The 26,520-nt window shown below is 41.2% G+C and overlaps 1 protein-coding gene and 1 long non-coding RNA gene across 3 annotated transcripts; one reads left to right on the top strand and one right to left on the bottom strand.

Annotated features, from left to right (window-relative positions):
- Positions 1 to 952: 952 nt before the first annotated feature.
- On the top strand, positions 953 to 26,249 carry traf2a (Tnf receptor-associated factor 2a). Of its 2 annotated transcripts, none has more exons than XM_028578337.1 (11): positions 953 to 1,444; positions 3,244 to 3,322; positions 4,090 to 4,188; positions 5,119 to 5,280; positions 5,857 to 5,931; positions 6,064 to 6,138; positions 6,829 to 7,311; positions 7,799 to 7,976; positions 8,097 to 8,245; positions 9,839 to 10,057; positions 26,198 to 26,249. In XM_028578337.1, exons 1-10 carry the CDS (start codon positions 1,254 to 1,256, stop codon positions 10,055 to 10,057), a joined length of 1,710 nt encoding a protein of 569 aa, XP_028434138.1. In that variant the 5' UTR covers positions 953 to 1,253; the 3' UTR covers positions 26,198 to 26,249. The 2 variants fall into 2 exon arrangements, with proteins under 2 accessions (XP_028434138.1, XP_028434137.1); XM_028578336.1 differs by lacking the exon at positions 26,198 to 26,249 and adding an exon at positions 12,887 to 14,182.
- On the bottom strand, positions 14,759 to 16,023 carry LOC114555730 (uncharacterized). Its single transcript, XR_003692586.1, has 3 exons — positions 15,345 to 16,023; positions 15,129 to 15,207; positions 14,759 to 15,051 (listed from the first exon to the last, which is right to left on the bottom strand). It is a non-coding gene; the product is annotated as an uncharacterized LOC114555730 (long non-coding RNA).
- Positions 26,250 to 26,520: the final 271 nt, after the last annotated feature.

Below are 26,520 nucleotides of genomic sequence, written 5' to 3'. Positions count from 1 at the left end.
ATCCCATCATCCATACTGAAGGAGAACACAAGTCACTCACATTTCTCTTTTCATAACATTTTCTACCAGATGAAAATGTTTTGTTTACTGATTTTGATATCGGCCGTATGTATGTCTGCAAAATAATAAAAATTAGCATCAAGTTTCTTTAGAAATATGTGAGCATAAGATCCCCTTCGCTACATGGTGATTGATTATGCACATCCTAAAACTGATGAATACAAACATACCTTGTTATTTATTGACAAAATGTATCATACAAAGAATCAGGTAAACAACAATAGCACATAAACATCCAGACTAATTCTTACAAATACATTACATCAAAAATATAAATAAAAAAGAGGTATAAGTCAACATAAAATCATATTTAGTTAAAAGTTTCAGGGGAAAAAAGCTTTAGTTTCCACAAGTTTAATACTTTTGTTGTTGTTTAACAATCTAAGTGACTTGAGTAGAGATTTTAGTTCTATGAGAAAAGGTAAAAAAAAAACAAGAAGGGAGTTAGAGAATTTCTGCTTGTGGATATAAAATTTGGAATATAGAATAATTACTTTACTTAAATATTCAACATTTTAAGACTTATCATAGAAACAGATATCTTTTTTATGATCAATTTATTATTATTTTTTTAAATATTTTTTAACATACAGAACAGACAGACACCCCCCCCCTCCCCACCCACCCACCGAGGAAAGAAAAACAAACAAATTAACAAAAAACAGAACCAGAAATCATATAGTCGCTTTCAGAAACAGATAATATCTTTAAGGTTAAAATAGTAGACAAAGTTAGTGGGTTCAAAAAAGTAAGACTGCAAATATGTCCAAAATCATCTGGATATTTGAATACAAAAACACCTTGCTTTTATTTTTAAGACAAAATGACAACTTCCGAGACTATACTGGCTAAATGTAGCCGCAGCTCTGTGCTCTGTGGTCCAGATCCCAGATCCAGGGCAGCAGCCTGCTTCCTGATAGTACTCGCCTAGAATAGATGCTCTTCTCTCGGGCTGCGGCGCCTAGCGGCAGATGAGTGATTTACAACCGAACACAGCATCCTCTCACATCATATGCATGCTCTTATCTGTCAGTGCATATGTAGATCAGATATCGTTAAGCGTTCCTAACATTAGCAGGAATACATATCTTATTAAATTGTCAAAAAAAACGATGGGTGGTTGCTGGCGACAGCTGTGTTTGCTGTCTTGAACACACCCCGCTGAGTGCCTGGTATATTGTTCAAGGGGAATAATGGCTGCACAGGAGCCGCCATCTCCACCATCTTCCCTGGAAGGAAACAAGCCGGGCTTCCCAAAGAAAATCCTGGCCAACAACCTGGAAGACAAGCATCTGTGCAACTGGTGCCAGAAAGTGTTGAGGAGGCCCCTGCAGGCTCAGTGTGGTCACCGCTTTTGTTCTTTCTGTTTTAACAACACTGTGAGGTGAGTGCTGGCGCTGCTAGGGAGCTAGCTACAGGAGCATGCAGAGCCTGTCACCAGCCCTCCTTCAGATATCCCTCAATTTAATACTTCCCTGCCTATTGTTACAGGTAACGCTATGTACTACTAAGACACGTTACGATATATAGATTGCAAAGACCCAATGCAAAATTCGGCTTAAAGGCAAGTCACCAATCACCACTTGATCTTAATAAAATCGTAACTTATGTGACGGGTTGGTCAGGTGTCCTCGTAGTCTTTTCCTGCTTACCTCTGTTGTGGCTGGCCCGAGCAAGCACTGTGATGTCGAAGAGTTGTAACTTGACAGTGTGTTGTATTAAAGTAATATCTATGCCGAATTCACTAGAAGATCCGCCGACAAATAACTGTTAAAATCTTTACAGTATACTCCACTCAGTATGTATCTTTGTCAATAAGCGAGCCAAAGTTAAAATGGTCCGTTTCTGATCGGAGTTTGGATGACCTTTATCCATATGGTAGATAATGTGACCTGATAAGGGTCTATCCCATGTACTTTTCAATAGATTGTCTAGCTATATTAGAATGCCAGCAGTAGGAACAATAGTACGACTGATGTTCTTTCTTTTTTATTAGTAGGCCTATCATGAAACAGAAACAAGAATACATAAACAAAATCCATATATTATTTTTCTTGTTTGGACCATAGACTGTATTTGGACTAACGGCGCAGTGAGACGTCAAACTTGGTTGTGAGATCATTGATTTTCCATATTTTGTGTGTGTGTGTGGCATTTTTTCATTTTCAGATTTAGTTGTATTTTAGATCCGTAATGTTTGCTGCCTCAGCAAGACTTCTGTCTGCAGTCTTTGTTAAGCACATGCCCTCAATCAGAACCACACAAAACTGTGACTCTAAATAATTTGTATTGGTGATGACTAGCAGTAGTAAAGCATGTGACTACAATAGTACATATGATATAAATAACTAAAATGAACTTTTATTACATATGGCCAAGAAATCAGGCTTCTTCAGTGTTTCCAAACCCTACCCCACATTGTTGTTAAATACATCAAATGTGACAGTCCCCAGCACAGTCCATATTCAGAACTTAATGACACACAGCAAACGTGGCACCAGGTTTTAATATTCCCACATTCTATTGCAACATGTTATTCTTGTCTTATTATCACACAGCCGTCTGGTTTTTTGTGTCAATATAAATGTAAATCATACACAACTTGTGGCTTTACTACATATTCTATGAAGTTTAGATAATAAAGCTAGTGCCTCAAGCTTCTGCAATATCTTTAATACAATGACATGGTATGCGTGTACAGCTGCAGCCAATGATTGTTAATAAAAATGTCAGAAGTCACATTTTCCTACAGCCGCAATTGACATATTCAAATGACTAGTTTTTTTTCCAGCTGTCCAAAACCCAAAGATATTTATATATAATATTGTAAATGCCAGTAACTATTTGTCCATTTTGCTTGAAAAATGACTAAACTAATTCATTCAAAAACAGCAGTAGCTGATCAACTAATTGCGAATGAAGTAATCCTTTCAGCTCTGAGTAAATGATCTCAACTCAAACTCTGCTGACCAGCTGTATTCAGACCTTCATCTCACGGAGCTGGGAGTGTCTCTGGTTGAAGACCATGAGAAGCATCTGAAAGCTCATTGGGAAACCTTGAGTTTAGATGTTTCTGTCCTGATCCCAGAGTTAAGAGTGACTTGGACAGACAGCATTGTAGATGTGGTAGTTTAACATTATATGTATGATACTTTTGTAATATTTGCTTTTCCTCCCTTCAAGCTCTGGACCACAGAAATGCAATGCGTGCATCAAAGAAAACTTGTTTGAGGAACCCACCTCCATTCTCAAGCAAGGCGGTGTAAGTGCATCTTTTTCCCCTCGCAGTAACATTAAATACTGCATTAGGAAGTTCCCTCGTCTGTTAACATAATGCCGAGTCTGTCAGTAGGACTGTAGTCAGCCATGGTCTGGTATCTTTGGGTTGCAGGTGATGAAAGCCAACATTAGTGTGGATGTAACAGCCTTGTATAGTCAGCACTGTCACGTCATAGGGCTGGGTGATATATGGATATTATATCCATATTGTGATATGAGACAAGATATCATCTTAGATTTCGTATATATCGTTATATGTTAAGTGTTATCGTTTCCTGGTGTTAAAGGCTGCATTACAGTAAAGGGATGTCATTTTCTGAACTTACCAGACTGTTCTAGCTGTTTTTATTATTTGCCTTTACCCACTTAGTCATTGTATCAACATTACTGATGATTATTTATTTAAAATCTCAGTGTGAAAATATTTTGTTAAAGCACCAACTGTCAAACTTGACATCGAGGTATTTGGTCAATAATATGGCTATATCTTATTTTCTCCACATGGCCCAGCTCTATCATGTCATAGTCCCACACATCCAATGTGCTAGAGTTCAGAGCCAACACAACACAAAGTGTGATTGCTCTCTAATTCTTGGCAGCGTAGACAATAGATGGAGCAACCGTAGTCCTGTGTCCTTAGAAGGAGCATATGTGCTGCAGAAATGTGAGCCAGGAGGGAAAAGGTGGCTGTGGGTATGCTGATCCTCACACTGTAACTGAAGAGACAACCACCTCTGCTTCTCCACACAGGCTTTCCCTGACAATGCAGCTCGGAGAGAAGTGGAGGCCTTGGCAGCTGTCTGTCCCAACGAGGGATGCACGTGGACGGGAACCATCAAAGAGTTTGAGGTGGCTGGTATTCTTTAGTTAATATTAACCAGGTAAATCCCATTGGGATTACAAAATCCCCTTTTTCAAGGGAGCCCTGGCCAAGATAGCAGCAATACAATGTTTCTAACAACATACAGTACATGCAAACCTTAAGAACATATATAGTTGTCTGCTCGACGAGCCACTAGCTGGGACCTCTGCCCTCCCAACACCCTTCAGTTGCTTCCTGTTTTAACATCTCTGATCCCATGTTGAGAGAAGTTCTACATTTACATCATGACTCAGTGCTGCGCTACGTTACTGCTCAAAAAGTTTTCCAGGAGCAGTAATTGATGTGAAGCCCTGTACAGTGACGTAGCGGCTGTAACAATTTGCATGTAAAATTATCAGGTACACAAGATTATTCATAATCCTCAAAATGCTGGGTTAGGGTTAGCCAGACCTTCCTCTGCGGCGCTGTGGAGGAAGGTCTGGCACTGATGTACACCTAACATTCTCCCTCTGCTGGCTCCACTGGTGATACCCAGGCTGGCCTTTATTCTAGAGCACACAGGAAACCCGCTGTACAAAAACAACTCTCCTCTCCTTTTTTGTCATCAGCGGATCAGTTTTTAAATACTGTAGGTTTATATTTATACTTTTAACTTAATCGTTGAAACCTATGTCTTTCCTTACCTAAACAAGTGACATTGCTGCTTCACGTCATCACCTTGTCGATGCTGTTTGTGAAAGTGTTGACTTTAATAGAAGTCTGTGAAAATAAGCTGGCAGCTGGTCATGCTGAACTCTGTAAAGAACCAGCAGGACTTGATCGTATCCGTGTTGTCTATGTGTGGGATATATCCCTACATGTGGTGGACAGCATCAAGCCAAAGGTCCACCCCAGGTCATTATAAGACAAGTGAACATAATTAAAACGTTGAAAGTCTTTATGGTGGTCCCCTGCAGGCCAGCCACGAGGGCCACTGTGACTTCATGATCATCCTGTGTCCCTCCTGCAAAGAGCTGATGAGAGCCAACGAGCAGGAGCGCCACAACGAGAGGGAGTGTCCAGAAAGGACGCTCAACTGCAAATACTGCAAAGAACCCTTCCTGCTGAAGAACATCAAGGTCCGGCAAACACTGTCCAAGTATTTCTCTGACACCACTTTGTTTAGGGAGTTGTAGTTTCAGAGCAAGTATAGTAAGCGATGTTAATCCAATACACTTGTTGTCAAATTCAGTGAATATCTCCTCACGGTCACTTAGCTCTCTATTTTCTGTGTGCGCTGAAAACAAATCCAATGTTATTACACAGCCCTGGCTAAAAATCATGCTGTAGCCCACAGTGTAACTCACTGAATCAATGGCAACATTACTTCCTGTTTACATCCCCCAAAGCCCCCATATTACAGACCTAAACTCCCCAAATACAACAGTAATAATAAGAGTTAGAAATCCATTACAATGAACGTGTTGTATTATATTACTAAGACTCTGAATGGTTTGTATATTCCTGGAACACTGACACCATCATACTTTTACTAGTGAGGCAGTTAAAATGATTTCCAACTTTTATACCATTTATAACCTATATTTAGTACAATAGTTGTAAAATAGATGGTGTGATGTCTCACTGATGCCAGCTGCACCAGGATGACTTTTCTCTTCTTGTGAACTAACTTTACATAGTCTTTGTTTTTTCAGGCTCACGATGAAATCTGTCCAAAGTACCCGATGATTTGTGAAGGTTGTGCAAAGAAAAAGATCCCCAGAGAAAAGGTATGACAGAAATGTCTTTTCAAGTGATTTCTCATAATTCTGTTGGAGTGATCTCATTTACCATTTAGCCAGGGATCAAATTCTTCAACCTCTTCTGTAGATCATTAGCTTCTTTCATTTTTTGTTTTGCAGTATGTGGACCATATTAAGTTCTGCAGTAAATTTAAAGAACCATGCAGATTTCATGTTGTTGGCTGCGATACGTCTGTAAGTAGACATTTTTGTCCTAATTTGCTGTATGTGTAACAATGTAACAACGAGTGGGTCGTGTAATGATGTGGTAACTTTCAACAAGATCTCCTGCTTATCACTTACACTTCAATGTCTTCACTAAAACACCAGCATTATTCCCAGTACAGTAACTAATATAAGAGAAATGAAATGATATTTTGTTGATAAGACAACTTTATTACATTTAGAACATTTTCTTTAGTGTGCAAAGGTATTAGTGTGTGTGTGTGTGTGTGTGTGTGTGTGTGTGTGTGTGTGTGTGTGTGTGTGTGTGTGTGTGTGTGTGTGTGTGTGTGTGTGTGTGTGTGTGTGTGTGTGTGTGTGTGTGTGTGTGTGATTTTACAATAATACATGAAACAGGTGTGTGTTAGGCCTTTGGGCCGTGCTCAACAGAAGACTTGAAAACATTCAGATCCACATCTGGACACTAGAACAATGAGCCCTTAGCATCAGTATTCAGTAGAAGCAACTGTGGCAGCCTTATCACACTCACATATCATATATTTCCATCATTACCTCCATGATTTCTTTGCTGTATGCTTTTCTTCTTCTGTGTCACAACTCCACACATCACCATTCCTGTTGACATGTCTGTGTGTATGTAAAGGATGAGGGTTGTGGTCTGTGTTCCTAACGTGTCTCTGTTGTGTCTTTCTTTGAGTGGAGGTGGAGAAAGAGAGGATCCATGACCATGAGCGCCAGTGTTCCTATGAACACCTCAACCTGCTGCTGCATTTCATCATGGGCATCAAGGTGAGCCTGGAGAGTGTGCAGCCCCAGAGCCTGGAGGTGGCGGGTCAGCGGCTGCAGGAGCTGCACCAGTCCCTCAGGGAGCTGGAGCTGAAGATGAGCCAGCTGGGCCGCGGCGCAGCGCCTCCTGTGCAGGGGGCCGGCGCCCCCACCCTGGCCACCTCCTTCACGCCACTGCCCAGCGCTGCCGCCGCCGCTCTGGAGCTGCAGCTGCACAGCGAGAAGACCAAGGTGGCCGAGCTGAGCCGGCGCTGCCAGGAGCTGGAGCTCAAAGTCGGCACGTTCGAGAACATTGTCTGCGTGCTCAACCGAGAGATGGAGCGCTCCTGCACCACCATGGAGGCCTACAACCGCCAGCACCGGCTGGACCAGGACAAGATCGAGATCCTCAACAACAAGGTGACAACATGACACATGTTTGCCTGTGCAACCAGATTGTCAAGGCACCAGGAAGTAAAATAGGGTGAAAATGATCATCATGTACAATGAAGTTCAGCGTTCATAAATGATTGAACTTTCATTCTGTCGTTGCTAAAAGTAGGGTTGGGTATTGTTTGGATTTTTACGATTCGGATGCCGAACCAGTACTTTTAAAACGATTCCTATTCCTAAACCGATTCTTGAAAAATGACATCAAAGATACTAGCGATCCCGTGCAGTGAATGGTTAATATGCTTTTACGTCCGTTTTGGTGAGCCCAGAGGGAAAATATGGCATTTTAAAAGTAGCCTATATTTACGGTAGCTAGCTAACGGTAGACTACAGAGAAAGGGGGATATTTTTACTTCCGTTTCGTAGTGACCGAGAGAAAATATTTCAGTCGACACATTAAGTGGAACAGAAATTAGGTAGTAACGTGTCTTGTTGACGTGTTCCGGCGCTGCAGGTCCGTCAGCTGGAGAGGACGGTGAGTCTGAGGGACCTGTCCATCGTGGAGATGGAGGGGAAAATGAGGGAGATGTCTGCCGCCACATACGACGGCATCTTTGTCTGGAAAATTTCTGATTTCACCAAGAAGAGGCAGGACGCCGTGGCGGGCCGTGCTCCCGCCATGTTCTCTCCTGGTAACCGCTCCACTGATGACTTACATCTGAGTTATTCTCCCGACATGATGAGCCATCTGTGTGATTAGAAGTGTTCACTTCTTGCAGTGAATAACTGTGCTGGGGTATTGTGTTTTCCAGCCTTTTATACCAGTAAATACGGCTACAAGATGTGCCTGCGGATCTACCTGAATGGCGACGGGACGGGCCGTGGCACCCACCTGTCTCTGTTCTTCGTGGTGATGAGAGGACACAGCGACGCACTGCTCAAGTGGCCTTTCAATCAGAAGGTAACACATCCAGACATGGGAGTTAGCTCAAATTAGGGCTGGGCGATATGGAGAAAATCCAATATCACAATATTTTTGACCAAATACCTCGATATCGATACCGCAACGATATTGTAGAATTGACTATTTGTGCTTTCACAAAATATTTACACAATGAGATTTTTGATAAATAATCACCAGTAATGTGGCTATAATGACTATGTGGGTAAAGGCAAATATTAGTTTACAGTTAATAACAGTTACAACAGTCTGGTAAGTTCAGAAAATGACATCACTTAACTGTAATGCAGCCTTTAGAACCAGGAAAAGACACTTATGTCATATCACGATATTACGATATCCAAAATGACAATATCTAGTCTCATATCACGATATCGATATAATATCGATATATTGCCCAGCTCTAGCTCAAATCCATATATCCCGGGGTGGAAAGTAGCTGAGGACTGAGGACTTAAGCACAATTTTGAGGTACTTTACTAGAGTAATTTTTATTTTCTGCTAATTTATGCTTTTGCTCCACTAAATCTAAGAGGTAACTTCAGTTACTAGTTACTTTGCAGATTGATTTTAATAATACAAAATCATCAAATAAATGATGTATTGTTATATTTTAATTGATCAAAATGAGCTCCATCTTTACCAGCTGCAACATTACAGTGATAAACACATTAATGCATCAAAATTCATAATAACATAATATAATAGACATTGTTCTGCAGAATGAGTACTTTACTTTTTTCACGTTTAGTACATTTTGATGCTAATACCTTGGTACTTTTACCATTTTGAATGCAGGACTTTAACTTGTAACAGGGCCTTTCTACTCTGTGGTATTACTACTTTTACTGCAGTAAAAGATCTGAGTACTTCTTCAACCTCTGAATGTACAGTATGTATACACGCATAACAAGCTGAACATGCTGGAACTGCTACTGTGTGGCGCTGCAGTCAGGATGGGGTTAGCCTAGCTTAGCATGAAGCATGAAACAGTTGGTCTCTGGCACGCTGGTTTGTTTAACCTGGAACGTTACACAAACACAAATGGAATGTCTTTTTGTGGCTTTAAGATAATTTAGGTTATTTTTTAAAAGAAGGCACATTATATCCACAGAGCTACAGTATGAAGGTGTATTTCTGAACTTTGGCCAGAGGCAGGCTAGCTGTTTTACTAATAGTCTTTATGCTAAGCTAGGCTAACCACTGCCTGATTCCAGATTTAAACTTAAACGTAAAAAGAGATCGCTACCGTCTCATCTAACTTCAAGAAGAAGGCAGATAATTGTATAAAATGCTCTATAGTTCTACACTAGTTCCTATTGTAATAGTATTTCTGGACACTGTGGATTTAGATCATTTTTGCTAACTTTGTGTTTGAATGACTTTGAAATCCCAAAGCATCGTGTTGGTTATTTTACATTTAGCTGCAGATTTGTGTCTTATTGCACTAATATTTTGTATTTATGTGATCTACCTTTTCTGTGACCCATTACTCATGTTGAATACACTGTACCAAGCAGCTCAAAGTGTCCTGGACCGGCCTCCGTGGCTCAGCTCCAGCTGTTGGCTCAGACTGCTAACATCTGTCCGCAGGTCACCCTCATGCTGCTGGACCAGAACAACAGGGAGCACATCATCGATGCCTTCCGGCCCGACGTCTCGTCCTCGTCCTTCCAGAGGCCAGTCAGCGATATGAACATCGCCAGCGGCTGCCCGCTCTTCTGTCCGCTCTCCAAGCTGGACTCCAAGAACTCGTACATCCGCGACGACACCATCTTCATCAAGGCCATCGTAGACCTCACTGGGCTCTAGGTAAACCACACGTTTGACATGTCATAGTTAGTCTCCTGTTAGGAGACTAATCCCTGTTTCCACATCCAGCAGACACAGAGCAACATGATCGCTCACTAGGAGGCGTGTCACTGGCAGCCTGATGAACGGCAGTCCAATATCTCCTTGTACTTCTGTTCTGGTCTCCACCCACTCCTGAGGGAAACATGTGTCTCTGTAGCTGCTAAACGCTGCCCACACTGTGTTCCCCAGCTCGTCTCTGCCTGTGTCTGTCTGCAGGTAGAGTACAGGGGCTGTATCACTGGGAGCAGCTGCAGGCTGCTGCTAACAACCAGCTGGACCAAAACTCTCACACAAACATGTAGGGCTGAGAGGGGGGGGTGCTGCTGTAGACTGACTGTGAGTAGTCTGGCTTTGCCAGACCCTCCTTCAAAGCGCGCTGAAATAGCATTCGGGGATGGAAGGAAAACGTTCTCTGCTTTAATGGCATTTCTTTAAACCAATCAGAATTGTCATCGGCGGTGCTAAACTCCGCACAGAGCCGCTGCAAAATAGTCGTGCAAGAGAAAACTCAGATTGGACAGATAGTCTAGCTAGCTGTGTCAATTTACCTTGCAACGATCCGAGGAGCAGTCAATAATAAAATTCCAACACAAAGAAAACGGAAGGAAACCGAAAATAAATGCATCCGGCGGAACGTCCTGCTGCACGGGAGCGATCCCTGAAGTGGAATGTGAAGGATCTAGACTAGACTGTGATATATGGTATACGGCATATGGTCATCTGCAGAGGTAGAAGTATAGATACTAGGGTTTAAAAAGACTCAAGATTTTTACTCAAGTAAAAGTGTAAAAGTACTAAGTAATGTAAGGGGACAAAAGCTTAGCCCGCACCACAGGGGCCTATAGTGCACTACCCCACCTCCACAAAAAAACATGAAAGAACCATATATGTGTACTACTGAGCATAAACATGTGTTTCTTGGAGCGGAAGATATGATGACTAGTTGCCTAAGTATTGTAATTAGCTCGTGGTACTTGGGTGCGCAGAGTTTGCAGCGCATTCAAAAGGAGTTGTTTTTGCATCCAACCATTTTGAGACATTCTTCCAGGTACGGCCAGGGATGTAGAAGGGTTGGCTGGTCTTCCTGGCTACCAAACTCCTTGCTGGTGCTTGGTTGGGACATTTTGCGAGTTCTCTTGAGTCTCTGCCATGGACATCTTGGTACTAGGCTACATACTTCTGCTATTTCCTCGCTGGAGCGTGACGTGATTTGTGTCATGTGCAGGTGCGATGGATCGCGTACAAACCAACAGGGTGTCGGAATGGTATATGTTTATACTTCTCATCCAACCACAATCACGTTCACTCTCTCTGGATGGCGCGATTTATCTGGATAGGGTTTTGGTTTTTTTGAACGATGACAAGCCGGAATGAAAACAAGGCGAACTGAAATAGGTAATAGGTAGTAACGAGGCTATTTTTAAAATGTAAGGAGTAGAAAGTACAGATAATTGTGTGAAAATGTAAGGAGTAAAAAGTCTGCTATAAAATAATTACTCCAGTAAAATATAGATACCCAAAATTTCTACTTAAGTAAAGTAACAAAGTATTTGTACTTTGTATTAGTACAAATACTCTGTATTAACAGAGGGTCATCTGTCCCTCTGTTAATACAGAGATATTGATGGTGCCACTGACCAAATTGTGATGAAAACAGTATTTTGTTATCTGATTTACACCTGGGCTTTTTGTAATGTATTTTTGTATTGTTAAAGTTTGAAATTTCAGCAGTGACATGATGAAACAGCTGACAGATACAGGAAGAGATGAAGTGTGTGTGTGTGTGTGTGTGTGTGTGTGTGTGTGTGTGTGTGTGTGTGTGTGTGTGTGTGTGTGTGTGTGTGTGTGTGTGTGTGTGTGTGTGTGTGTGTGTGTGTGTGTGTGTGTGTGTGTGTGTGTGTGTGTGTGTGTGTGTGTGTGTGTGTGTGTGTGTTCTTTGTCCAGGACAGCGATGGTGGTAGACGAGCTGATTTTCCCAAGCTTTGAGAGATTCAATATTATTTTTTCAATATTTGTTCTCGCATATTTACACTTTCTTTGACCATTTTATAAATCACTATCATTGTAGCAATTTATAATATTAAGTAACATGCATATGTACAAATATTGAAATGGCCACAATGAAATTTTGAATGTATCTGTGCGGTTTTTTTGTACAGGTATGTTAAAAATATGTTGAGTCTTCACAAAGGATCCATCTAGTTGTAGAGTTTGTGGTTGTTGGGTTTCTGAATGGAACAGTGCGAGCCTGGGGCGCTGCAGAACAAACGCTGATGTGGGGGGCTTGCTCCCTTCTCGGCTGTTGGGAGGAGATTGAATGTGCTGGGGCAAACGGTCTGCAACATGCAACATCAAAACGCTGCAGCAAGTGGCAGTTGTTGCCATGGGTTACTCCTCCGAACCTGTGTTCCAGGTCTTCAGGGATGGTGCTTGTGTGGTGACATGCACTAAAACCTGTGAGGCAGAAATTCACTGCATCAATCACAAGCAGGCTTTCCATTGGAGACCCATTCATCAGTAGACTGCATTTCAGCTTTTACATTTTAATAAGTCTATTATTAGTGTGTGTGTCAGCTGTGTGTGGATGTTGAACCCTTTGTGAAGACACATATGGATGTAGTGTTATAATTCCATATGGGTGTAGTGTTATATTTCCATATGGGTGTAGCCTTCGGCCGTGCTTGGACCCATGCTGGATCTGAGATGTGGAGGCCTCAGGAGGAGGTATAAGAAAAGAAAATGGTTGATATTATTGTAATACTGTCCTATTTTTGGCTTTCCTTACAGCTTTGAACCGACCTACTTTTTACAGAAAAAGAAGTGCCTGTACCTTTTTTTTATGTTCCTTGAGCCCACTCAGTTGTGGATGTACTGTCCTGTCAGTTTAAGCCTACCACGATGTAAACCTTTTGATTTTGTGCAGTGTATTTTTAATATGACTTTTTTTCTTTTATTGTTGTCCTTTATAAGCTCCCTGTTCCTTACCTTTTTATGGTATGAAAATCTAAGTGACTAAGAATGTTTCCCTTTGCATACATACAACTAGTGATTGTTACAGTTTTACTTTCTGTAATCATAACTTCAATGAGGTCAGAATATCTTTATCTTTTATCCAAACATCCAGCGTGTTTTTAAACCTCTCAACGATACTGAAGGCTCTCTGTGCATGAGATGTTTCAGTAGGAAAAATGCATATATATCAAACACTGGTTCATGTTGGAGACCAGCATTTCATTTCTTATGATTTTAGGTTCAATATATACGGCACACGAGCGTGTGATGCTACTGTATTGAGTTTGAGGAGATGTGTGCTGCTGTGAAAACCATATCTGATTAAGATATAGAAACAAGTGATGGTGCGTGTTGAGACGGTTTAAAAGCATGTTGCCTGTGTGTGTAAGGGGATGCAGCCTGACCTCCGGAGGGCTCCAGTCCTCCCTTCTTTCCTCTTCACAGTATGTTGCTGTTGCACATTGTGTACACTGCCGTTTGCATGGATGACTGTGGCCATTAGTTGGGCCCTATGTGCTGCTTCCAGCTCTGGATGGATGTTCTTAACTTGCTCTCTCTTGTAAAATGTGTTACCTGATGTGGGCGAGACTTCTTTATTATTCACAGCTGGTGAACATAACAAAAGGGCTTCACATTTCATTTCCATCTGCTAAATGTCACATAAAGGCAAACTAACAGATGTGTCTGTAGCTCGATCTGTTGATCGGATGTGACAGAATCTTCTCTATTTGAGTTGGATGATGTTATGCTGCATCAGCGATATGGACTTCTAGGAAATGCCACACTGCCTCACTGTTACTGCAACAGAATGATCAATATGTCAGTGTGATGCACGTGTGTTCAAATGACACGGTCAAACTGAAACAGCTCAGTTTGATTTATTTACATATCTATTGAATGGATCTCTGTAAAGCCCATGTTGAGATTAAGATGAGGAGCGATGACATCAAACTGCAATCTACCTGTTGTCTCTGCTACGTTGTTTGGACAGTAACTGTGTGTTAGTGAACTCTTTATACTACTGGACATTTGTTCCATTTGTATTTACTTTTGTTTCATTAAAGGTTTTAAGATGCCCTCTATGCAAAGAAGTGCAGTGCTTATCATTTTGTAATGTGAACATGTGCTGCAAGTGGAGAACTACTACAGCACATTAGAGCGTAAATAACATGGTTTGACCACACGGGGGCGCACAATGCAAACACAGGGTAACCAGCAAGCCAGTGTTCCTGCCACAGCAGAGATTCAAGCCGAGGAAGAGCCTTGAATCTCTTATATATGTCTATGGGACACACACACACACACACACACACACACACACACACACACACACACACACACACACACACACACACACACACACACACACACACACACACACACACTCTGAGTTTGATACTGCATAATGTGAACTTCTCAATGTACAATTCACAATGTTGCTGATGTTTCTATATGACCATAATTACCTCTCTAATAGAACTGTACGTTGCATGAGTGATGAATCTAAAAACCTTGGCTTCGTCATGTCATAGCTTTTTTAAAATTAAGATATCCTTGTTATCTCTACAGTAATGAACATGTTATTTCAGTTTTTTTTAAAAAGGCTGAATGCTTGGTTTCTGCTTGCTAAATTATTTCCATTTTTAATAAAACATAACCAACTAAAATGCAAGCAAGTTAACACAAAGCTATACATAACACAAACTAATCTTTTCTGCACCAGCTCCTGAAAGAGGTTCAGGAACCTGGTGGAGATCTCCTGCATGGCCTGGGGCTGGCAGTTGAACCTCTCCTCCTCCAGGAACTGCAAGACCTGGGAGTGTTTCCTTTTCTTTCTGGGAGGGGGGGCCCGGCAGAGGGATGGCTGTCAGAGCTAGACTCCGCTGTGTCTTGACTCTGGGCGGACTGGGTTGATGAGCCAGTGGATGTTGGGTGAGGCGCTATACAAAGGGTGAAGAGCAGAAAGTTTGACTGCATTTTTAAACAACTCTTACAATTTTGATTTTACAACACTTACATCTGTAGAGTGCTGCCATGGTTTGAGATGATTCTAGCTGTGTCACACCTCTCATGCATCAGGATTGCAGGAAATGCACCTTCAAAGGCCGGGGGGGGGGGTCCACAGTACAGTACAGTACAGTACAGTACAATAAGCAGACATGAAAATTGATGTGACAGACCAACTCGAAACTGGAAAAATGCATCAGAACATTTATCGCTAAGTTAACCTCACTTTTATACTTCCCCTTCACGTTGTCCCATTTCTTGGCAACTTATCTCGGAGTGACACCTGTGAGCTCCGTCACCTGAAGAATTTCCCTGAGTGGTACAGAGATGTTAATGGCTAACTCACGGTGAGCAAGTAAAGTCTACAGCCACATGTGTCAACTCAAGTGTGGGCTACATAGCAGTTGTTATTTTATTTACAAGTTCATCATCAAATGACACATCAAAATACCAGTTGTCACCACCAATACACACTGGTTATCATATCTTCCCAATCCAGGAAAATGTATGTCAACATTATGACATGTAAGGAACATCAGGTCGTAATGGATATTAGGCCACTGCATATGTTAAAAGTAAGACCAGTTATCAGTATCATGCAATACATTGATATTCAGTAAGTAACTCCCAGGCCCTTTGGGCTGCGTGCCTGCCACCTGTAAACAGGTGCTCATTCTCTGCTCTTAGGCGGATGACAGGGAGCGTTTCCTCATCAGTCCCTGTAAAAAATTACAAGGTGAAATTCATATCAAATGTAGTAATTGTAGTGTACACAATTATGACTGTAGTCACGGGACTTGACATTTGCAGACTACATAATGGGCAAAATGCAACGACAACATGAAATACAGCAAATAAGTCCTACAAGGGGACTTTTGTTCCTATAAGTTGAAGCTAGCAGCACATTGGAGATGAACACCATGTTTAACAGTTAAATTTGGTGTAACGTTAGCCTAAATTTATCGACAAGTAATATCAAGGTGAAATTTTGTTAAGGAATGCAGTTTACGGTGCCTACAAGGCGCTATACAAAAAAGGCGAAGAGCAGAAGGTTTGACCGTGCAAGTGTCTTAAAACATTTCTATCTGTGGAGTGCCACCATGGTTTGAGATGATTCCAGCTGTGTGTCACGGTTGCAGGAAACGCTCCTGCAAAGGAGGCACAAAGGATACAAGGTGTATCCGCCATTGTGGGTCCTCTGGGGAGCGTCCTCGATGCTCAATTTAGGAATTGGGACGTCATTCAACATGGCGCGCTGAGAATGATTTCCTGGTCACAAGCCAGAGGAGGTACGAATTTGGGAATTGGGAAAGGCCCAAGGACTGTGGGTCAGATAACATCCAAAACTACTACAAGGCCTCCGACCCTGTCAGTTTGAACTAACCACTGAAACCTTTGATCCACAGCCTAAAAGAAGTCTCTTTTGTTTTAACCTGCATTAACTCTGCTTGTAATGCATGCTCACAGGATGGATGAGCACGTTGAGGCTCCGGACAATGAGATGATACCTAATGGAAAAGCTTCTCATGGTTTGTTCAAAACATAAACTTTGTTGTAGTGTTGTTTCAACATACTTGTATAATCAGGAGTTGTTTTGTATTTTGGTGAGTATTTTTTAACCAATGGCAAGTAATTAAATTAGTACTTTACGTCTTTGAAATGTGTTTTAATATTAATGAATTATGATTTAAAGGTTAGAATAGATTTCCATATAGTGACAGCAGGGTATTTATGTCTTTGAATGTGTTCAGGAGAGAGGCCAGGGCTGGTGTGGAGGTAACCTTTACTTAAAGTTGTATACTCCTGCTGACCCTCCTGTCCACTGGTTCTTTAAACATCTGGGTCCTTTTTAAACTGCTTTTTAGATAACCACAGCTGGTTTTTAAGAAGTGTTTGACTGAATTGCCTGTGAAGAATCGAGTATTGAAAAATCCCTCGTCATTCAATACCTAAGGAGTAAATCTCATCAGCGTCAAGGAGCCAATCAGCATGCAGCATGCTTCTACCAAGATTTAATAATGTAATCCAGTAATGTAATTTATTTTTGTTTCATGAAATTGGTATCAAAAAAAGGATTGTTCAGGAACCGGTATGAAGTCATGGTATTGGTACACTCTCTCCCTGGAAAAGTCCTGATCCTGTAACCGTGTTGTTACCAGACTCCTCCCAGCCACAATCAGCAGGAACAGAGTCACTCAATTAAGGTGGAGGAAGTCATTTGGTAAAAGTACCAATACCACAACGTAAACCTACTCAATGAGTAAAGGTCCTGCATTCAACATCGTTCTCAAGTAAAAGTTCTCTTTCTGCTGAAGACTGTCCCCTGTCGCTGATTGATTATCATATATGACATTGTTAACTGTTCACTGCTTCATACACAGTTTAGTCCAGGGGTTCCCAACCTAGGGGCCGGGTCCCTATAAAGGGTCCCAAGATAAACCTGAGGAGTTGTGACAGGACTAATGGGGTAGGAGAGAAGAAAAAGGTTTTGGTTATTGGATCATTTGATCTCTTAAACAGCTCTTTAAATAAAACCGTCAGAAGTTTAAATCTCTCTCAGTGGGACTGCTACCAACTCAGACATCTGAAACGTGACAAAGGGCCCAACTGGGCCCGTAACTGGTTTCATCTTTAACAATGGACTGGATTTTAAAAGTCCATCATATATATTTCTTTTTGAAAAATATTAAAGGTACAAGTACTATACTGTACAGCATGAGGAACAACATCACAGGCCTGATGTGGATGCTTGGGTTACTGAGGCAGGGCTGTGTCCATCTGAAAGCGGTCACCTGTCTTTGGTTTTTGCTACAATTCATTCAACAATCTTCAGATGCAACTCATTACACAATGATGCAAAATCATCTACAGCTGGTCCACAACATCCTGAGCTCAGGATCAGAACTCAGTTCACCTTTTCAAGCTTTAATAATGAACACATGGGATGTATACCATTCAGCACTATAATAATGTCAGATTTACAAATTAATTCATATATTTGAGTTAATTTACTTAAATGTTTATACAATGTTTATACAGTTAACTATTTACTGGTACTGTATGTAAATAGTTAACTGTATAAACATTGTATATACACAGTACCAGTCAAAAGTTTGGACACACCATCTCAATCAATGGTTTTAATTCATTTGTATTATTTCCTACATTGTAGATTCATATTAAAGACATCAAAACTATGAAGGAACACATTTGGAACACATCTGTGCACTCGGCGAGTTGAGCCTGGATATGGGCTCTAACATGGGGATTAACACAGGAGATATCCAAGATGAAGAATTTCCTCCATATGCCCAAAGGCGTTGTGGGCTGCCGCGCGGGAACATATTTTGACCGGGGGGGGCTGCCATGGCCAGACGTCCCCGTTTTTGGTGTCCTGCCTTAATAACACATACCATTGCTATTTTAAGTAAAGTGTATCCTGTCTGTATGATCGCCCTACAGACAAACATACGTGAGAACACTATAACTGTCACGTTTAATTGTAGGAATTCGGCTTTGTGCTGCTCTGCAGGGTTTAGTCAAATTGTAGGCCTACTTTAGAGCAGCTTTTATAAACATTATCTTTGTCTTTCCATTTTATTTAGTACTGTATCCAATATTAGGGCTACATGTGGACATTAGTCACTTTTTTATAAAATGTAAATTTTTAGGCTAAGGCCTATAAGGTTTAATCATTTAATCTAAAAAGAAATAGTTAGGCTAGTACCCAATTTTCCCAGTATGTCTGCACATCAGTTTATTGCAGCACAACAGTTACAATGGTCAAGTTACATTAAACTGGAATTGTCTCCCCGTTTACTTTAATAGTTAAGAACATCGGATATTTTAATGATATTGGGCGCTAAACTCAAATTGCCCCCTGGTTTTGATTTGAGAAATGGTCCCCTTATTATATAGGCTACTATACATGCATGCACTTAAACCCTCTGAGACCGAGCTTGTCATATACTATAACATACATAATTTGTAATCAATTGATTTGTGTACACAGACACGTTTATCTACTTTTTTTCGTGGTGCTCTGCACGTAGAAGAACGGGGAAAGGAAACGTGACACGCTGGACACGACTCCCGGTGTCCGGGGGACAGTGTTGGGAAGGATACTTTCAAAACGTATTTCGTTACAGAATACCGAATACATGCCCACAAATGTAATTTGTTACTCAATCTGGGTAACGTATTCTGAATACTTGGATTTGCGTTTTATAAGTGTAGGAATGCGGCTATCCCATCCAGCTTACTAAACAGGCCTATAATGGTGTGTTCTTTTTATTCCAACCAGCTGAATGTGTACCTTAACAAGCAGATAGATTATTGTATTGGTAGTCCCGAACTGCATACTACAAAAATCTAACCGCGGTCTAAGCTACCACAAACTAATTTTAGCTAACGTTAGTTAGCATGTCAAACGGGGCTATCGTCTTTAAACGGCTCTGGAGCTAGTACATCAGCACCTAGGAGAATATAAAGTCGCACGTCAGCGTTAAAATAGCAAGGTGACCAGTAAAACTACAGCAGACGACTACCCTTGGCTAATTAAAAAAAGAACTTACTTTAAGATGCTTCTTCAGGTTGGAGGTGGAGTAATTTGGAGCTGAAAGGAGGCTGGTTGCTGGCAAGCAGAGGCTGCACGGCCCAGTTAGCTGTGTTTCATTCTCCCTCTTCCTTCTTTAATGTGAAACGCTGTTTGAATTTCCAAGATAGAAACGTATTGCTGCCCTGGCTCTGTCGTGCCGGTTCCGACTCCATTGTGACTGATCACGCAAATAGCTATTTTTTTCTATTTCATATCGCGGCTTCTGGAAAATGCATTAAGTTGCCTTAATTTATTCAGAGTGAATAAACTCGTGAAACAGAAGTATCGTCATGTAATCCATTGATTTTAACAATGTAACTGTATTCTAAATACCAACTATTTAAATTGTAACTGTAACGGAATACAGTTACTCATAATTTGTATTCTGAATACGTAACGCCGTTACATGTATTCCATTACTCCCCAACACTGCCGGGGGACAACAACGGGACGGTTGGGTTTAGGAAAAGAAGAACAGCGAAAGAAAATGTGACACGTGGGACACAATCCCTGGTCTCCGAGGGACGCGGGACAACAACGGGACGGTTGGAATTAGGAAAAAAGAACGGGGACGGTCCGCGGGGTGAAAGTCCTGTGTTTTTCGACCCAGCCACCACCCCAACCAACCTCCTTAGGTGGATTTCCGGCCTTTCATACGACTCGCTACCATTAAATCCATTAGTTTAAAAAACGTGCTGAGCACCACAAAAAAAACGAGATAAATGTGTCTGTGTACACGTATCAATAGATTAAATAGCGTGACCATTTCACGAACTGCCGTGAGACTGGGTTGACTATAACAAAATGGCAGTTTATTGATGATTTAATAACATCAGTAAAGGCTGGCTCCTTACCGTCTTCTTCCTCTGAAAGATAACAGCTGTTGCTTTCCGATGCTGTCCTGTCCTTGGGGAGATCGTAGCCCGTTCAAAATATTTTCTATCCAGTCTGGACTTAGGTACAATAAATTCATACTCTTAGATCAAGTATTGATAGTCTTGTATTTTATCCATAATCAACCATCCATTAATGTTTACTGTTGTCAGAGGTGTCAAAAGTATTCACATTCATTACTCAAGTAGAAGTATAGATACTAGGGTTTGAAAAGAAGGTTTTGAAAAGTTAAAGTATCAACTTAAGCTTTTTACTCAAGTAAAAGTGTAAAAGTACTGGTTTCAAAACTACTTAAAGTATTAAGTATACTTAAGTAATGTCTGTTATACTTAAGTAATGTCTGTTCAAAAATATAAAACAATAAAAAGTTGATCTTAAAAAAAAGGGAGCACAAGGTGACATTAAAGAACGGCTTGTATAGCCTATTGCCAAGGCCACAGGTCAATTAAATGAGTTATTAAAAATGTAATAACAATAACTTATAACAATAACTTATTTCAGGCTGAGTCTGTGTTTTTCAGACAACGGCAGCTACAGTCAGTGACACACTTTTACACCGTTTAGCATTTTACCCTTGTTTACTCCAGCTGCTTGCTAACGGTAGGCTAATGGTAGCTGCTGTTGAGTGTAGTGTTAACTAGCTAACAGTAGGCTAACGTTACCTGCTGCCAACGGTAGTGTTAACTAGCGTCCAGTGCGGCGATGTTTCGGTTCCGTCTAATGTCCGTTTTCGGAGCATCAGAGAGAAGCGGAGGCACAATAAGTGGAACCTAAATAAGGCACCGAAATCCGCGTTGCTATTCGGTCCGGCAGATAACGGTCGTTAAGGCACCGGTGCCGTATTAGCACCGGGTCTGTGCAGGTGCGATGGATCGCATACAAACCAATAGGGTGTCGGAATGGTATATGTTTATACTTCTCATCCAACCACAATCAAAATCACTCTCTCCGTATGGCGCGATTTATCTGGATAGGAGTTTTTGTGTGTGTTTTTGAACGACGACGAGCCGGGAGGAAAACAAGCCAAACTGAAATAGGAGTAACAAGGCTATTTTTAAAATGTAAGGAGTAGAAAGTACAGATAATTGTGTGAAAATGTAAGGAGTAGAAGTAAAAAGTCTGCTGTAAAATAATTACTCCAGTAAAGTATAGATACCCAAAATTTCTACTTAAGTAAGGTAACAAAGTATTTGTACTTTGTTACTTGACACCTCTGACTGTTGTTAGCTTTGTTGCTAAAAATAAACACACGTATTACTATTCCCGTGAGAGTCTAACCAACTGCAGCCGCCACTAGAGGGGGCTGCAGCCCCTAAAGCCCCCCCACTTCCAGCGCTGTTGATTGTGGAACATGCTTAACTATAAATCCCTTTACCAGTCTGAGGGCAGAGCAAGCACTCGTTATCAATTCAATTCAATTTTATTTATAGTATCAATCAAAAGAGTTATCTCAAGACACTTTACACATAGAGTAGGTCTAGACCACACTCTATATAATTCATCAGTGTCACTGAGGAAGAACTGCTCAAGGGCAAGAAATGCCAGGAAATATAGCCTACTATGGATAGAGTGGAAAAATCATATGTAACTCAGCCCAGTCAATTTCAATAAAAAAAATATAAACATAAACACCCTAAGCCTGGTCAGTCAAACAGGAGAAAATTGTGCATTTATTGGGGACTACTTTCAGCGGTGGATGAATCCACATTTGGTGCTGTAGTGAGTATTTGTGGCAGCAGGACGGGTGTGTGTGTGTGTGTGTGTGTGTGTGTGTGTGTGTGTTGTTGAGTCAGAGTAAAGAACAGTGTGTGTGTGTTGATGGAGGAACATGTGAGCCAGTGCAGCAGTACACACACACACACACACACACACACACACACACACACACACACACACACACACACACACACACAACTTGTTAGCAGAGACATTCACTGCTGCTTTGGGTCTGCACACTGGATTGGTTGACTAGAAGACAAATAGAATATGTAATTAGCCTCATCCTGTAAATGCATTACTAGAGTACTTTATTTTCCTCTCATTGTCTTGAAGAATAATTCTGGTTCATTCAGACTTAGTTATTATACTCGTTGTTTCGGCAATCATCCCCTTCAGTAATAACGACATTATATTCACCAGGTGTGAGAGACATGAGCGTTCAGGTTCAGATCAGACAGGTTGGAAACAAATCCCAGGATAGTCAAATGTTTGTGGAAAAGAAAATGAACGGCAAATGGTCAAATTGAATGGATTGATTTATGGAACTGATTCCAATTCTTGTATATATTTGCGTGATGTGCCTCTGTGCAGTGTGTCAGTAAGAGATCTGTATCCTGTTGCTCAGCAGAGGGCAGCAGAGTCTCAGTTTTCATTGAAACACTAACTCAAATATGAGCAATGCTCTACCATATAGTCTGTTTTCTTGTGTGTTATACCACAAACCTTATCCTGTATGACCTAAGTGTTGTTCTTCTAATGTATTTATCGCAGTGTGGGATTCACTGTATACCTGAGTGTGCATCATTACAGATACAGAGGGGAAAGATACAGAGTGGCAGGTAAGCAGAATGATTAATGCTGCCATTGTCTACCATCCATACATATATCCATCCTCTCTCCTGACAACTCCTCAGCATGGTCACCATAATCCAGCGTGATCAGGCATTGCGGGTAGCAGCCTCCATCCTTTTTCCTCTCCATGATATAATTTTTTACTACTTCCCTTCATCCTCTGGGTCTAAAGTTTCCAAACCACATATTCTAAACCCAGCGTTTGTGTGTGAAGAGTTCTGAAAGAGGACTCTCTGGTTTCCTCTGTTAGATATACAAGCAGCCATGCTCCGTGTTAGAGGTAAAGAGTGGGCGGAGGAATCTCATGAAGCCTACACCACAGGACGGGATCTGACTTCATCATCCATGACACAACTCCTGCTTCTCTGTATGCTTTGTTTAATATTAATGGTACTTTTACTTAAGTGTTTATTTTGTGCGTCGGCCGGTTTACACCTCGCCGTCGGCCATTAATACAATGGACACCTCGGGCATTAACCCTTACTTAATGTTATCTGATCTATCGAGTAAAACCATCTATCTATCTATCTATCTATCTATCTATCTATCTATCTATCTATCTATCTATCTATCTATCTATCTATATCCATAAAACCATATATGCATTTTACTAGCAAGGCTCCTACATTACACACTTACATTTTTTTTGTACCGAGGTACACCCACTTTTCAGATTGTATAACGAGAGTCCTAGAGTCATGTCTTCCACTGGTTAATTATTAAAATATAGGAGGTCCACCTCTAAATCCGCTAACTCCACAACTGCCTTGTTTTTCCTCATCTGTGTAAAACAAAGCAGTTGAGAAGTCGATTTCCCTTCTCCCCTGGTCCTTCTTCATGTCGCGGACGTGGGTTCCTCCTTCTCCTTTGTAGACTAGTACGCATCTTTTTAAAATCATAGTTCATCCACCCCACTTGAACCTTACGTGTGTCCTTTAAGGCATTTTTAAATAAATAAAAACACTCCTGATTATACAAGTATGTTAAAACAACACAACACAACAAAGTTTATGTTTTGAACAAACCATGAGAAGCTTTTCCATTAGGTATCATCTCACTGTCTGGAGCCTCAACGTGCTCATCCATCCTGTGAGCATGCATTACAAGCAGAGTTAATGCAGGTTATCATCATCCATCCATATAAACATCAAGAGTCTTGGGTTACACATGAGCTAAGATTTTACAAGGTAGGTGGCCATTGCAACTTTGCATTTGGACTATAAACTAATACTCCTGCCAGTCCTAATATGAAATGCTTGTTTATATGGATGTATGATGATAACCTGCATTAACTCTGCCTGTAATGCATGCTCACGGGATAGCGATTTTTTACTTTACCCTCTGCCCCGACAACTAGCGTTATAAGCTAATTAGCGGTTTGCGATGAAACTGGTCACATTCGATTAGCATGAAAACATATCCCAGAGAACGGTCGACTCGGTACACGTGTTATTAACCCCTAGGTTCATTTTGTGCCGGATTTATCCTAAGCAATAGGACATAGAAACCAAAGCACTGGCGACAGAGTGCCTAGTTCAAAACCAGCAAAGCAGCAATTAGCCACCCAGCACCGGTGGAGCCTACAGCCCTTGACGTACACAAGACAAACTTACATTAATTACACGATTTGTGATTACAAAATAAATTTAACTCAACATTCTTGTCTTTGCTCACACCTCCTCCATCGTTGTGCCCGTCTCTCCTGACGTCGCTTGGTCTTGGAGGCTTTGAGTTGCTGCCGCTGCTCATCCCTCAGTTCATGGTGAAAGAAGTTAGGCTGTGGATAAAAGAAGAAAAGGTTTCAGTGGTAAGTTAAAGTAACTTCACACTCACAGGGTCAGAGGCCTTGTAGTGACTTAAGATGTTGTTATCCCTCTTTGGATCTCCCCTGGGTCCACACAGTCTAAAAAGTGTTAAAAAAGAAGCACGAAAAGTTCATTAGGAAGCCATTCTGTGTATGTGGTGAGTTGGAGGTTTCTTCAGTGTCCACACATGTTATAGCTCCAGATGACTCACCCCTTATAGCTTTCCCGGCTGGTCTCCATGCTGCTGGATAAAAAACTGCTCCATTAAATTAAATTGAAAAACTGTATTAATCCCGATTAAATGAGCTGCAGGTTAAAACTATCACGTGAGATAAAAGCACAATCACTGTCTTTAAAAAAAAAAAGGGTTCTACATTAAAAAGTAAAAGAGCTTTAAAAGAACTTACCATACAGCTGTCCCACACGAGGTAATGAGGGTAGTAACGAGGGACAGGTGACATGAGGGCTGATCGACAGGTGAGACACATCAGGGCAGAGCAGACAATCACAGAGACAGGAAAACACATAAGGCAGGAAGTAAAACAAGACACGACACAGGAGAAACAGACAGAAAATAAAAATAAAACAGGAAACTGAAGCATAAGACATACACATGGATAGAACAAGGAAAACAAAACAGGAGTACCACAACCATGAAGAAATAACAGGGAAACATTAACACACAGGGAAGAATAGACAACATAAAACAGGATAACTACGGAGGTAACAAGACAACCAAGTGTGGACAAAAATCCATGGTCAAGTCGGACAGTTTCCCGCTGTTTCAAGCAGCCTTCAGGCTGAACAGGAAGTCACAGAAACACTCACATCCTGTTAGGTCCGATTCTGATCTAATGAAATGTTATCAGACCCATATATCAGCTTGTACCCTGTGTATATGTATGTGCTTGGTAACGTTACTGGCTCTTCATTGTCACTGTTAGCAGCAAACTGGACTTGTAGCTGCTGCTGCGGAGCTACAAGAAAAAGATTGATTCATAAACATATACGCTGGTTTGCAGGCAACGTTGTATTGTTTTGCAACAGTAACTAACTTAGCTTACCCGTCTCATCGTCTTCATTTGGCGTTTTGCTAAAAACAGAAAAAGTTCATCTGGTCACTTCTAGAGCTCTCCTTTTTAAATTGTTGTCTTTTCAGTGTCGTTTTGCGCTTTCTATTACCCGTTTAAAACAGCTTCTTTTCACTTGCAGTGGCATCCTCCAACAAGCACCAGTGACTGAAGTGTATGCAGACGGTAGCAAGGGCCCGCCGTCGGAGGACTCAAAACACAAATACGTCATCATTAACCAGGCTGCAATCTGCGAGTGGGCTGCATGAATGTAGAGAACATTGGGCTGCAAAAATAAATAAATACTGGAAATACAAAGAGTGGGCTGCCAGTGCAGGCAGCCTAAAGGACAGCATCCATAATATTCAACTTTGATTTCAACCCAGTGCCATACCAAAAAACCAGACCAGCCCACCGGGAAGTGAAATTACAAATCCTACTATGGCTATGCCAAGACCCGCCCTT

The sequence above is a fragment of the Perca flavescens genome, chromosome 5 (assembly GCF_004354835.1).
Source record: "Perca flavescens isolate YP-PL-M2 chromosome 5, PFLA_1.0, whole genome shotgun sequence".
NCBI classification, from domain to species: domain Eukaryota; kingdom Metazoa; phylum Chordata; class Actinopteri; order Perciformes; family Percidae; genus Perca; species Perca flavescens.
This window is presented reverse-complemented; position numbering and strand designations above follow the sequence as displayed.

What these genes read in the sequence shown, in the direction of transcription:
- traf2a (XM_028578337.1), top strand. Translation starts at nt 1,254, where the DNA reads ATGGCTGCACAGGAGCCGCCATCTCCACCATCTTCCCTGGAAGGAAAC. An exon ending in TGTTTTAACAACACTGTGAG is followed by an intron (nt 1,445 to 3,243) that starts GTGAGTGCTGGC and finishes CCTCCCTTCAAG; the next exon opens with CTCTGGACCACAGAAATGCA. An exon ending in TCCCGCCATGTTCTCTCCTG is followed by an intron (nt 7,977 to 8,096) that starts GTAACCGCTCCA and finishes TGTGTTTTCCAG; the next exon opens with CCTTTTATACCAGTAAATAC.